The 14152-nt window shown below is 35.1% G+C and overlaps 2 protein-coding genes across 5 annotated transcripts in view; one reads left to right on the top strand and one right to left on the bottom strand.

Annotated features, from left to right (window-relative positions):
• LOC100882520 (alkaline phosphatase-like) overlaps positions 1 to 14152 on the bottom strand; it is a 308558-nt gene that overhangs the window by 101028 nt on the left and 193378 nt on the right. The gene's annotated exons all lie outside the window — the stretch shown is intronic.
• Fstl5 (follistatin-like 5) overlaps positions 10402 to 14152 on the top strand; it is a 309162-nt gene continuing 305411 nt past the window's right edge. For all 3 annotated transcript variants that reach the window (XM_012289074.2, XM_012289073.2, XM_012289068.2), the window contains exon 1: positions 10402 to 10422. In XM_012289074.2, the coding sequence (XP_012144464.2) occupies positions 10417 to 10422 (6 nt within the window). In that variant the 5' untranslated portion in view covers positions 10402 to 10416. The remainder of the gene's footprint in view (positions 10423 to 14152) is intronic.

The following is a 14152-nucleotide window of genomic DNA, read 5'->3' as shown; positions in this document are numbered from 1 at the left end:
ATCTAAATATCGAGTAAAGTTTGAACTTCGAAGTGAAGTAATGTAGATATCAATTTAGATTCGGAAGTTTTAAGTTAAGAGGTCAGAAGTGAACACTTGCCGCCTTTTAAACGTTCGAAGTTTCTGCTTTATGGGGGTGTCGCGAGGTTTTTCTTTCGAGATTCGTGCTTCAAGATAGGATATTTCGAAACTAGGAACTTGAATAAAGAAGCGAGTTGAGAATCTAATATAATTGTACTAAATGAAATTGTACTAAAGATGCGTTTGCAGATATTTAATTAAATTGCTCATCCATAATCACTGAATTATTTACTGAAATAATTAAAGTTGAACACAATTACTGAATTATTTACTGAAATAATTAAAGTTGAACACAATTACCGATTATTTACTGAAATAATTAAAGTTGAACACAACTACTGATTATTTACTGAAATAATTAAAGTTGAACACAACTACTGATTATTTACTGAAATAATTAAAGTTGAACACAATTACTGAATTATTTACTGAAATAATTAAAGTTGAACACAATTACTAAATTATTTACTGAAATAATTAAAGTTGAACACAATTACTAAATTATTTACTGAAATAATTAAAGTTGAACACAATTACTGATTATTTACTGAAAATGAATATAATCTCGCACAGTAGAGTTCGTATAGGAAGCGGACATTTATATGATTCTCGTTTCACAAAACGCATTAATCACATCCTGAACTGTTCTTACAACAGAATAGTCACATGAAGCAATTTCAAGCCTCTGTGAAACCTTTCCCGCTTTCTCGCAGTATGCACGTAATAAAAACATATCAAGAGTATCCACATACCGTTTTAATCTCGTGTACAAAGTATAAATGAATTATCATACACGAAGCGAACAATGGAAATGAACGATTCAAAAGATGAAATGCAAAGTGAATGAAAATTCTACAATTACGACCCATACGAGAATAAACCGATGAAAAGATAATTAAATTCAGATTTAATAGCGTGCAAAATTTCTACATGAATCTACTTTTAATTTCATATACAGAGGAAACTTGTACGCGTGATAATTTATTTAAAGTGTTCTTTACTTTTCACCATAATTTCGTTTCGTGCGACTTCGAATTCATCCCAGATTTTCTCTCCCAAAAATTTGAATTTTTTAACAAGTATTAATCGTGTGGTGAAGTCAAGGAAAAATATAATTAACAGGTTAAGGTAAGAAAAGGATTAAGTATGGAAAATAAATGTACTAAAAAGTGAAATAATATTCCAACTTCATAGAAATTATCGTCATTCTCTTTTATTTCACAAGAATGGCTTTCAATGATTTTAAATATCGCACCGATTAATCAAAATTAAATTCTCACGCGATTTAAAAATCTAAAAAACTAAGAACAAAGAGTAACAAAGATTACTCAGATTAAATATTGTATGTTGTAGAATACGTGTTGCAAGTAAAAGTTTTACGAATTCTGTCGCAGTGAAATCGGAATACGCGTGCTACGAACAGTTAAAACTATTTCGTTGAAAATTGTCGTATCAAACTCGCACGAAGACAGAACCTCAACAGAAGGAATGGGTTTATAGATTCGAAACAGCGCACAGGCTTGCTGTACCAGATTTAATGAAAGGATTAATTAATTCAGTGTGGTCGACAATAGTGGTGACCGAGCTGTTTACCGTGATGGGTCATACGCAAGCAAATCAAGAGGTTAACTACGGCACGTATTGTTCGTTTAACCCCTCACCCTTTCCAATTTCGCTGTCGTGTTACCGCAGTAAACACTGTCGGACTTGAAAATCACTTTTGCAAACAATTCGATTGCTTTCATTAAATGTTACTACAAACGAATTCTAGTAAATCCTTCGAATCGAACATTCGTATCGCAGTAATTGTAGGTACTACAATTTTGCAGCCGTTCCTTGTCGACGGAGGAACTGTTTGATGGTTGCTTGGGACTTTGGAATCTTCGAATTTTGGAAATTTGGAATTTTGGAACTTTGGAACTATGGAACTTTGGAATTTTGGAATTTTGGAATTTTGGAATTTGGGATTTGGGATTTTGGGATTTTGGAATTTTGGAATTTTGGAATTTGGGATTTGGGATTTTGGGATTTTGGGATTTTGGGATTTTGGAATTTTGGAATTTTGGAATTTTGGAATTTTGGAATTTGGGATTTGGGATTTGGGATTTTGGGATTTTGGAATTTTGGAATTTTGGAATTTGCGATTTGGGATTTTGGGATTTTGGGATTTTGGGATTTTGGGATTTTGGAATTTTGGAATTTTGAAATTTTGGAATTTTGGAATTTGGGATTTGGGATTTTGGGATTTTGGAATTTTGGAATTTGGGGTTTGGGATTTGGAATTTTGGGATTTTGGGAATTTGGAATTTTGGAATTTCGGACCTTTGGAATTTTGGAACTTTGGAATTTTGGAATTTTGGAACTTTGGGATTTTGGAATTTTGGAATTTTGGAATTTTGGAATTTCCGAACTTTGGAATTTCCGAACTTTGGAATTTCCGAACTTTGGAATTTTGGAATTTTGGAATTTCGGAACTTTGGAATTTTGGAATTTTGGAATTTTGAAATTTTGGAATTTCGGAATTTCGGAACTTTGGAATTTTGGAATTTTGAAATTTTGGAATTTTGGAATTTTGGAATTTTGGAATTTCGGAACTTTGGAATTTTGGAATTTCGGAACTTTGGAATTTTGGAACTTTGGAATTTTGGAATTTTGAAATTTTGGAATTTTGGAATTTTGGAATTTCGGAACTGGAATTTTGAAATTTTGGAATTTTGGGATTTTGGAATTTTGGAATTTTGGAATTTAGGATTTGGGATTTGTCGCAGTGAAATGTCGAAATGGAATTTGGAATTTAGAATTTGGAACTTGGGAATTTTGGAATTTTGGAATCTTAGAATACTAAAATTTTAGTACTTTAAAAATGTAGAATTATAATATTTTAGTATTCTATAGTTTAAAGTATCGAAATTCTGAGATTGCGCAATACAGAATAGTTTAGCTTTGCAAGTTCATAATTTTTAAATGTTGGGATTTCAGAACTTTCCGTCTTCATGACTTTGAAATAATAAAGTATTAAAAATAAACTGTCAGGATAAAGTTTACTTCTTAATATGAACATATTAAGATCGTGATGTTTTACTAGTAGTAAACACTGTTTTTTTTTATCGTCTCCGATATGCAACTAATCCTTAATAAATGTTAGTTGCAATAAATTATGCAACTAATCCTTAATTAATGTACAATCTCATCACTGAAACTATTAATAAACAACATAAAATATAGTAAATTAATATTATGAAATATAGATAAATTATAATTCGCGCGTAGATATAATGCGTTGTTAGTTATAGGACCCGCCATGGTGTGTCGCTCGCGTCGTTTTTTTCCCGCCATCCTGTCGATTTCTTTCCGCCAACGCTCGTCCACTTCCTCCCGCCATTACGCGTCGATCGCAGATAAATCACGCATCTTTTTTGTTTAATATTACTCCATTTTTCTTTTTAATACTCGAAAGTGAAATATAACAAAATTTTAACATCAATGTAAAGAAAAAACGACGAAGATATCAATTATTTAATAATTTGGGCATCAAACAGCAGCCAAGGTGAGTTAAATATCTAAAACAGAATTAACCATTTGCAACGTCACGTATGAAACTCGAGCACCTGTAGAGTCATATTTCTCTGTCCATTCCTGCGACGTTAACCGTAATTGAAGTTAATATATCAAAATGTACGCGACGGTTTAACCTAAACACGTAGAAACACATATCTTTTGCGGTTAGTACGTGATTCTCAGGTACGAACATCGAAATGGCGCGGTGAACTTAGCTTTCCCAATATTGTTCCCCGGATCAGCTACTTTGGCAAACAGTCGTTGGCCGTTATCACGGGGCAGCATCGAATTAATTAATGCTTTCATTAAAGCCGCTGCGGAAGACCACACGGATGCCGACTGTCTGGTTGTAGTCGCCATGACACATGGGGAAACGCATACGCTACATTCGTACGAAAATCAGTATTCGGTCGATATGCTGTGGAACTCTTTCACCGGCGAACAATGCCCCTCCTTGATCGGAAAACCGAAGCTCTTCTTCATCCAGGTGAGCAATACGTTTTATTGTTATCGAATTAACGGCTTAACGAACGGAAGCCTATTATAACACCTTGCGAATCGTGTTCGCGCTAAAACCTAATACCAACTATAAAACGAGACTACGATTGGTTTTTAACTCGTTGCTCAATAACTTTGTTATGGATCTTCAATTTTAGAGAAGAGAAAAAGTTAGTGAAAGTATTAGTGAAATATTGCTATTTGGTACGTAGATTAATTTGTGACTAATATTTTTGTCGATTTTCATAGTAGAATTAAATGAAGATCAGAAATTTGTGTTATTAGAATATGACAGTATACGAGTGTACAATTCTTTCGAAATTAAGCATTTAAATTTTAGTACTTTCAAAAAAAATGGACTCACATTTTCAACTATCGAAATATATTTATTATAATCATAAAATCATTAATTTAAAATTGTGAAGTCATTTCGTATAAAAGAAAGTTTAATTCTCTATAATAAATGTTATGGACATATTTATGTAAACGACAGATATTAAAGCCATAACGGGCCGTATCATTATAAAATGCAAATGATATTAACCGTTTGATTAAATAATCAAACTGTTAGCTTTCCGTTCTTCATCAATTAATGTACAATTCATACGTTGCTAATGAATTTGCTTTGCGCAACATTTTAGCCTGTAGCGTTCATCTATCGGAGACAGAATGCATTCGTTTATCGATAATTATTCATCGATGTTCGGATATACGTGCACAATTATCATAGGCATCATTCTGTTTCCGGTTAATGGAGATAAATAATGTCTCTTTAAGCAACAAGCAGTTTCATTGTAGCTATATCTGAAACGATATATTTGGTATTGTCTTCTTTTACTCGACATAACAGACACTTCAATATTATATTGTAAACTTGCTAAATGAATCAATACATAAACACGATTCGTTGAAATACGAATGACGATATAATCTGCGTTATAATACAACGCGTGGTGATACAAATACGTAGCCAGACAATGCATGGCGATACGTGGCGCGCGTAGTAATACGACGCGTGATGATGTGGCGCGCGTGGCAATACAACGCATGGCGATATAACACGTGGTGATAACTCGTGCAGTAATTCGACGCGTAGCGATATTGCGCGCGTAGTAATACGATACGTGATGATGTGGCGCGCGTGGCAATATAACGCATGGCGATATAACACGTGGTGATAACTCGAGTAGTAATTCGACGCGTAGCGATATTGTGCGCGTAGTAATATGATGCGTGGCGATATAACGCGTGGTAATATACCGCGTGGTGATATAACACGTAGTAATATAGCTCGCGTAGTAATTCGACGCGTGGCCATATAGCGCGCGTAGTAATTCGACGCGTGGCGATGCAACGCATGGCGATATAACGCGTGGCGATATAACACGTAGTAATATAGCTCGCGTAGTAATTCGACGCGTGGCTATTTAACGCGCGTAGTAATTCGACGCGTGGCGATGCAACGCATGGCGATATAACGCGTGGCGATATAACACGTAGTAATATAGCTCGCGTAGTAATTCGACGCGTGGCCATATAGCGCGCGTAGTAATTCGACGCGTGGCGATGCAACGCATGGCGATATAACGCGTGGCGATATAACACGTAGTAATTCGACGCGTGGCCATATAGCGTGTATAGTAATTCGACGCGCGGCGATACAGTGCATGTAGTAATTCAACGCGTGGCGATATAATGCGTGGCGATATAACATGTAGTAATTCGACGCATGGTAATTAACGCGTGGCGATATAACATGTGGTGATATAACACATTGCAATTTGACGCGTGGCGATATAACGCGTGGCGATATAGCGAGCGTAATAATACGACGCGTGGCGATATAACGCGTGGCGATATAGCTCGCGTAATAATACGATGCATGGCGATATAACGCACATAGTAATATGACGCGTGGTAATCAAGAAATCTGCATCGACCTTTGCTATAACAACATTCCTAATAAATCCACTTACACTACGATAAAAGTCTCTATAAATGTATAACTTTAACGAAAGATCATTTTATATTAAAAATAGTAAAACGTTCAGTTCTGCTCATTTTTATTCATGTAATTAGCAGAAAGTTTACGCTGAACGTAGTAAAAAACGTATTTGCCAGATCAAAACAGTTGCAGCCAGCGTGCGAAAAGCCAATAATTGGTATCTATGACTTATTTATGCAATTATACCCATATCACGAGTGTTTCGGTTTTTCAACCCTTACAGTGCTTTCTATACCGCGGTTTTTCCTCTGTCCGAGCTGCGCCGTTAATTTCGCTCGCGGTCCAAGGGAATGCACGGTTAAAAGCACAGGTGGAGGAAGCTTTATTAATAGAAAGAGTACAGTGGCCGCGTACCTTGAATGTACAACTCCAAGGTCCCTGTTGGTCAATTTTCTGTCACGAGAGCAGCCGTTGGATTTACGGGACACCGTGCGATGCTAAAAATTTTACCGATATTGTTCCGAGACTTTTTGGATTGCACGAATCGCTTCGTTCGCCGCGAATTGCGCGAGATTTCGTAATACCGCGTACATACATTTGCAGCAATTCTTTTGCAATCAGGATAATTGCTAGAATCGCAGAAATTCACAAAACAAATTTGCGAATGAAAACGAATTTCACTCGTTTCACGATTGCAGGTAAATTTTGTTATTTCATTCACTTCGTAGTTATTAGTTGTGCAGGAAACGTAGTTGTTTATGAAACCACTTTTTCTTGTAATTGAAATTAACATAAATAAACCTTCGTTTTGGATCTTTTGATTCCGATGAAACAACTCGGAGTTGAAAATAAAATAATACGGACCATGAAATTGAAGCTTGAATTGTATTATGAATAAATTCACGGTTACCCAACATGTTTGCCTTGCTTACATTTAAACTGAACTGTTCTAATTATAAAATGGGGTAAAATTCGAATAAATGAAAAATTTAAGAGAGCTTTTTCCTCGACTGCCAGTCGATTTGATTTAGCTTAGTGAGTCCAGCATTTATACAATGACAGCGTACTTTGAAAGATTAGGAATACAAAGTACAGTAACGGGACAAGTTAATACAAATATTTTGTACGGTGATAACGTAAATCTTGATTTTCTTTACGGTGTAATCCTGGTCGGCTCTTTTTCCATTTATCAACTTCAGGATGATCTCTCAAGGATTTGCGTCGCGAAGCGCATTATCGCGGGAGCGTTGTGTTTTTAGTTCCACAGACCGTGAAACGTGCATATATCCTGCAGAATAATGGAACTGTTCGCGGGAAAATCGCGTAGTAATTAAGATTACCTTGGTCTGGGCACAAAACGAAACGATAATTGCGAAAAAATATAACAAACACGAAAAACTTGTACCTCTATTCGTTTTAATTAATTACTAATTGCGTTTTCGTGGAGGAAGTGGTCTAATTATAGGTTATGATCTGAATGTAGTATATGATCATGTGAAGGACTTTATTAGAATTAGAAACCCTGATTCAGAATAGTATAATTTTACTTATTTCAACGTCTTCAGATTTTACTGATTTTTGTATCGATAATCTGATATTGAAAGTTGTGGATTACTAAATATTGCAGTAATTGTTATTGCTAATACGTACTTTCATGAATTATTTAGTATTTAAGCCACTCTTTAATATATTTGAGGGTGTCCAAAACTACCCTAAGGTATGTCAAGAAACATAAAAAGATGAATGTTCATGAAGCTGAGCTAATACTCAGATGAAAGCTTTGAATTAACATCTACTGTACATATTATTGAATTAATATTCATCTGTGTAGATGTTGGAAAAAATATATAATTTGTTACGATTATTAACCATCAATATTTCAATTCATTTTGTCAGCATTTCAAACATTTCAACCTGAGAATGTGCACCCTTAAAAACTGCAAATTTTAACAGTGTCTTTTGAAAACATTTTTATCGCTGAAAGCATTTTATACACAACTTGTAGCGAACGATACTTTTATTCAGCTTATTTTAACACAAACGCAACTAATAATTTTTCATTCAGAAATAATCGTTTCGTTTTTAGAAATTACTTCTGATTACACTTTTTGTGCGATTGGCTTCATTCAACTGGCAACTTGACCAAACACGGAAAAAAGTTTTATTGTTCAAGTTTGCAAACTAATTTATCGACACGCTTTTCGTTCTCAGTACATTCTGGTCGATTATGGGTGCGACACATGGAAAAACTCTGCCTGTATTGACCGTTGAAAATAGAAAACAGGTTTCCTATCAACTCGCCGTCAGCGATGGAGCGTTTATACAAACACGCGAACTAACAAATTTTCGACGAAATTAAAATCGCAAAACAAATTGAGCGAGCTGGCTGTCGAGCGGATCTCTAAATATTGTTCATTTAAGTTGCGCGATGGAAACGAAATACAGAGAAGAAAGGGAGAAATATGTTTGCAACGAATAGGATTAATTTCCACCATAATGAGCAGAGCGAAACTATGAAACGAATGTCATAATGCGCAAAATTTATGGTCGAGGGGAAAAATATGTTACCGTTAAATGATGTGTATGTCTGCGCGAATATAAATACAGCTCCATGGAGATTATTTTCGAATAAATACACTTCTTTTCAATGTTTCTCCGTTGCAATATATTGATATGGTTGTTGTATCTAATTAAACTGTGCGAGAAAATATACTCCAATTTTTGCGAAAATATTGTTCGTAAATATTTGTTAAAAACATTTAAAAATACAGAATTGATCTATCGACTGACTGTAAACATAACGTCGATTGCATCGTATTTTTGCCATATTTTACACAAAAATGGAATACGGTGAACTACGTGAAATATCAACAAAACATTATATCCAGTATGAAAAATTAAATGGAGAGAATTTGTGTTCAGGAATAAATTTTCACGTTGATGGATTTATAAATTTGGCAGTTTCAAATTTACACATATTTAAGTTAACAATTTCTCAAATAAGTTCTCTATTCGAATTTTTAAATAAATTTCAAATTTATAAAGACACAAACTGTAAATTAAAATCTACTTTACTTTAAATTATTAAGTCTAAGACTTTATAAATTTTCAAATGTCAGAGTTTACAAAATTGAAAAGTATCACGTTTACAACTTATTAATATTAAAACCATATGACGAGACTCCACTGTGTCGATCTCTTCCGACCTTTCCCGACTTCTACCGATTTGGCCCGAGCTCTCCCCACCTCGTCATATCATGCGATATAAAACGTGGCGATGTTACGCATGCCGCAGTGTCAATAATAATTCCCAAGAATAGAATAATTAACTTCTCTAAGAAATTTGCTCAATTCGAGAAAATTAGTCCTTACCCCTACAAGGCAAAGAATTCAACGATAAAGTACAAGTGATAATGGTGGGAACAAGCTCATTCTCGCGAGTTGAAAGAGCCACTAACGCGTTGGTTTTCCGGTTCTTCGCGAAAAGTGGAGAAGCGGAGCGCTAACGGAAGTGGAAAAGACGACATAGTTAATTATCCGTGCAGCGTTTCAAAGGGACATGAAAGAGTTTTATAGTTGACGAGGTTACTTCTCAACTCGTTTAACAAGCTCTTGAGTACGTGCTATGTTGGAGACGTACCGCGCATGACGTTAAGTAGCGAAATGTTTCTTGCGAATGTGATAAAGTATGTGGGGCATACATGTACTGCCAGTGGAGTCAAGTGGTATGTGACACGGTAGAAAGCCGATGCAGTAAAAATCAGATCACTTGCATTTTTGATCAGATATGGAACCGACGATGATTTCATACATTTGGGGAAAATTATATTTGGAGAAATTAACTGACTTCTCAAATTTTTAAACTTCTTTTCCATGTGTTGAAGTGAATATCTTCAGATTTCAGCATTCGTTAATTTCTCAAGTTTTCTTTTCGATTTTCAAACTCGCAAATTACTGAGTTTTCAAGTTCCTCAATTTCCAATTTTTTAACTCTTAAATTACCGAGTTTTCAAGTTCCTCAATTTCCAATTTTTTAATTCTTAAATTACCCAGTTTTCAAGTTCCTCAATTTCCACTTTTCTGTGTCTAAATATCAGAACTGTCCAAATTCCCTAATATTCAATTTTGCATTCGTGTCTAAACAAAAATATGGAATATAGGAGATTGGAACGAGAAAATTTGAGTGCTCTTTCTTGTCTAACCTTTTCTCCTCGTTTTACAGGCATGCCGCGGAAACAAACTGGACAATCCAATGAAAATTTTTCATGAGACAGACAGCGTAAGTGCCTACACAATTCCTTCCTACGCCGACATTATGATCGCATACTCCACTTATGATGGTAAGTAGATGCATGCATCCGCACTTTTATGCTCCTCTATTGCCCGCATGTGCACACGTGTCATCGTATACGCATTGCATGGATGTTTCTGCTTTCTGGTGCACGAGGAAACTTCTTATTTTACGATTAGGGGTGTGCAACAATGCTGGAGCTACATGCTTGGCTGAAAAACTCGCGTAAAACACACCGCGAATAAAATGCACTACATACTTTTTGCAGAAAGTTGTTCGCTATGTCATGTTCATATGAATTCATTTGTTGATAATTTTGTGGATGTAATTAATTTTGAAAATGTTACGATGTAATTAATTTTGGAATTTTTATGTGTAATTAATTTTGTTGTTGTTAGTATGCAAGATATAATTAATTTTAGGACCATTGTATTGCAAAAAATAATTAATTTTTGAAGCGTTATAATGCAAGATATAATTGATGTGTGTCGATGGAAAATCTTCATTATCAGTTCATTCATCACAATATTTCGCTTATCATTTGCATTTCATTTGCTTTTCATCACTGCACATAATTGACAATACGTAATTAAGAATAAAATTCGAAAGTTGCGTATAAAATTAATCGAGAACATAATCACCTATAAAATAAAAAAATACACGTCCCAGACTAGAGTTATACGTCGAACGTTATTTTTCCGGAATAAAACACATGTGTCAGAAGAATTATCCAAAGTTATTTTCGAAGAATGACATGTTAAAATTATGCTTAAAAAGTGATACTTGACGCATACTAATCTAACATATGATGAAGCGGGCAAAATTCTGTCGCGTTTAGACGTATCCAGATGTTACAGAATATCTTCCCCGGCATTTGTGCAGAAACAGCTTGCAGGAACTTATGTGGGTCACCTTGTATAACTGTGATGTGTGCACAGATGCGACGTGTAAATAGTGGTCTTTGTATGTGGTAAAGTAAACTGCATCCCTTAACTGACATGTTTGAGAATAATACGTGCAGACAGTTTCGTATCTCGAAGAAATTTCAAATGGGACGAAATCGAACGCATTAAATCGATAGAAATGGTAGGATGGTTTGCAAAGAATAGTCAATGGAGGTTTGTAATTTATTAGGGAAAAGGGGTGGACGCTTAGTCGAGGTTGGCCTACATGCTACGGACATAATTTAATTAAGTCGGGAAATTTGTATCGTGGAAATTAATTGAAGGCTCGACGTTCGACAATGTCGACTAATTATCGTCGCAGGGACGTGTAATTGAAAAGCCCTGTTAAAATAGTCCCGTTCAAAACTCGCGAATTTACTTCGATTTTTCGGGGCAGATTTGCTGTTGCCTTGATCGATCCATTGTCTTATACCACGTAACCACGACATCTTAGTATAATAAATAGTGGTGAATAAGAATGAAAATAAGGAAAATTAAATATTGGACGTTTAAGAATTTTTAAGTGAAATGAAATTGTGTGGCATTAATGAAAGGGATAGTGGAACATTGAGATAAGAACTTGGTCATGTAGGGATTTTACGATGTGGAAATGTGGGGAATTTGGGATTTGGGGAATTGGGGATTTGGGAAATTTGGAATTTGGGATTTGGGGAATTTGGGATTTGTGGGATTTGGGGGATTTGGGGGATTTGGGGGATTTGGGGGATTTGGGGAATTTGGGATTTGGGGAATTTGGGATTTGGGGAAATTGGGATTTGGGGAATTTGGGATTTGGGGAATTTGGGATTTGGGGAATTGAGGATTTGGGAAATTGGGGATTTGGGGAATTCGGGATTTGGGGAAATTGGGATTTGGGGAATTTGGGATTTGGGAAATTTGGGATTTGGGAAATTTGGGATTTGGGGAATTTGGGATTTGGGGAATTTGGGATTTGGGGAATTTGGGATTTGGGGATTTGGGGAATTGGGAATTTGGGAATTTGGGAATTTGGGATTTGGGGAATTTGGGATTTGGGGATTTGGGGAATTGGGGAATTGGGTAATTGGGGATTTGGGGAATTTGGTATTTGGGGAATTTGGGATTTGGAGAACTTGGGACTTGAAGAACTTGGTATTTGAGGAATTTCGTATTTGGAGAATTTGGAATTTGAGGAATTTGGAATCTGAGGAATTTTGGATTTAAAAATTTTGGGATTTGAGAATTTGAGAATTCGAAAATCTGAAGAATTGAAAAATTGAAAATTTCAGAAATTTGATAACTTAGGAAGTAAAAGTTTAGAAATTTGGAATCTACTGTATCTTACTCAAATGAAGCCTACGTTCCATGACTGTTAAACTACTTTATCACAACGAAGCCTTATAAAGCAGTACCTAATTTTTAATGATTTGTACATAAATCCAATCATGATTGAGACTTGATTATACGCGAAACATTATCCGTGATTTGATACTACGGTGAATAAGATAGTTCAGCAGTAATATCACGCACAGTTATGAAATTATAGGTCTTCACTAATACCCGGTATTATTCAGTGACGGAAGCGATACCAATCATTGAATTAACATCGCGATCATCACGCACTTTAGCTGATTATCTGTGGAAATTAACGATGTGAATTGTTTCGTGAATTGACAATATAAAACGCCCTTTGTACGGCTCATTAAAAATTAAGTAACGTAATAACTATAAATCTGTTAAAAAAACAAATTATCGTAAACTTTCGCTGTGATTATGTGTCGGTTCAAGTTATTTCGCAAACATGTTTTTTAGAGACCATTTCGAAAATAAAGACAAATAACTACGGTAGATAAACATGATTTTACCGAAGCATTTAGAATAAACGATCAAACGAAATGAGAAGAAATTGGCGGTACTTTTAAAACGATACTTAAAAACCGCGACTTCTAATCTTGTTAAATATTCACGATGTTATACGATACGAAATTTGAAAATGAACGTGCAACGAACGTCGAATGGCAACGGTTCTTTGTCACGGCAAATCCTGGGGATGTTATTAAATAATTTCGTTAACAGTTCGATTGGCTATTATCTTGTTTGCGAGCTGAAAACACAACTGCTGCATCGGATCCCGGTATAAACGAAACTGCGCGTGCTGATCAAACATTGAAGATATTTGTTCCCCTCCCTTCGTCTCTCTATTTTCTCGTTCTCTCTGTTTAAATGCCGCTGATTTCCCTTCGAATAACGCCGCTCAATTTCACAAAAGCATTCCCGAGCACCCGTTTGGATTATTGTTTCAATTCTCACGCATGCGAAACACCGTTATAACTTTGACCGTTAATGAAGTTTGAATCAATTCCTCAAAATTTTTTAAACAACCACAAAATCTCTGAAACTATTCTGTTTTCGTAAAAATACTTTGCTACAATTGTTTTTGGGAGAAAAGATAACTGTGTGGTTTATACGTTATAATATGCAATATTTACTTCTCGATAAAAATGTATCTGATATTCAGTTTGAGTCACGAAGGTATTTTTTATTTTCTAGTCTTCAAAATCGTGGACTTTTAGGAGTAAAATTTTTGCAGTGAGATATTAACTTCATATTTAGTTTTAATTGTAGAGGTCGCAGGTCATAGGTACATTTTTACATAGATAGAGGTTATGTTGTACATTCTTGAATGTAGGTTACATGGACAGGTTATGTTGTACATTGTTGAATGTAGATTACGTGGTCAAAGGTTATGTTGTATATTTTTAAATGTAGGTTGCATGGACAGAGGTTATATTGTACATCTTTAAATGTGCAATACATATACAGAAGTTATGTTGTACATCTTTAAATGTAGGTTAC

Source organism: Megachile rotundata, chromosome 1 (genome assembly GCF_050947335.1).
Source record: "Megachile rotundata isolate GNS110a chromosome 1, iyMegRotu1, whole genome shotgun sequence".
NCBI lineage: Eukaryota > Metazoa > Arthropoda > Insecta > Hymenoptera > Megachilidae > Megachile > Megachile rotundata.
Note: the sequence above shows the minus strand (reverse complement) of the source record. Positions and strands in the feature narration are given on the sequence as shown.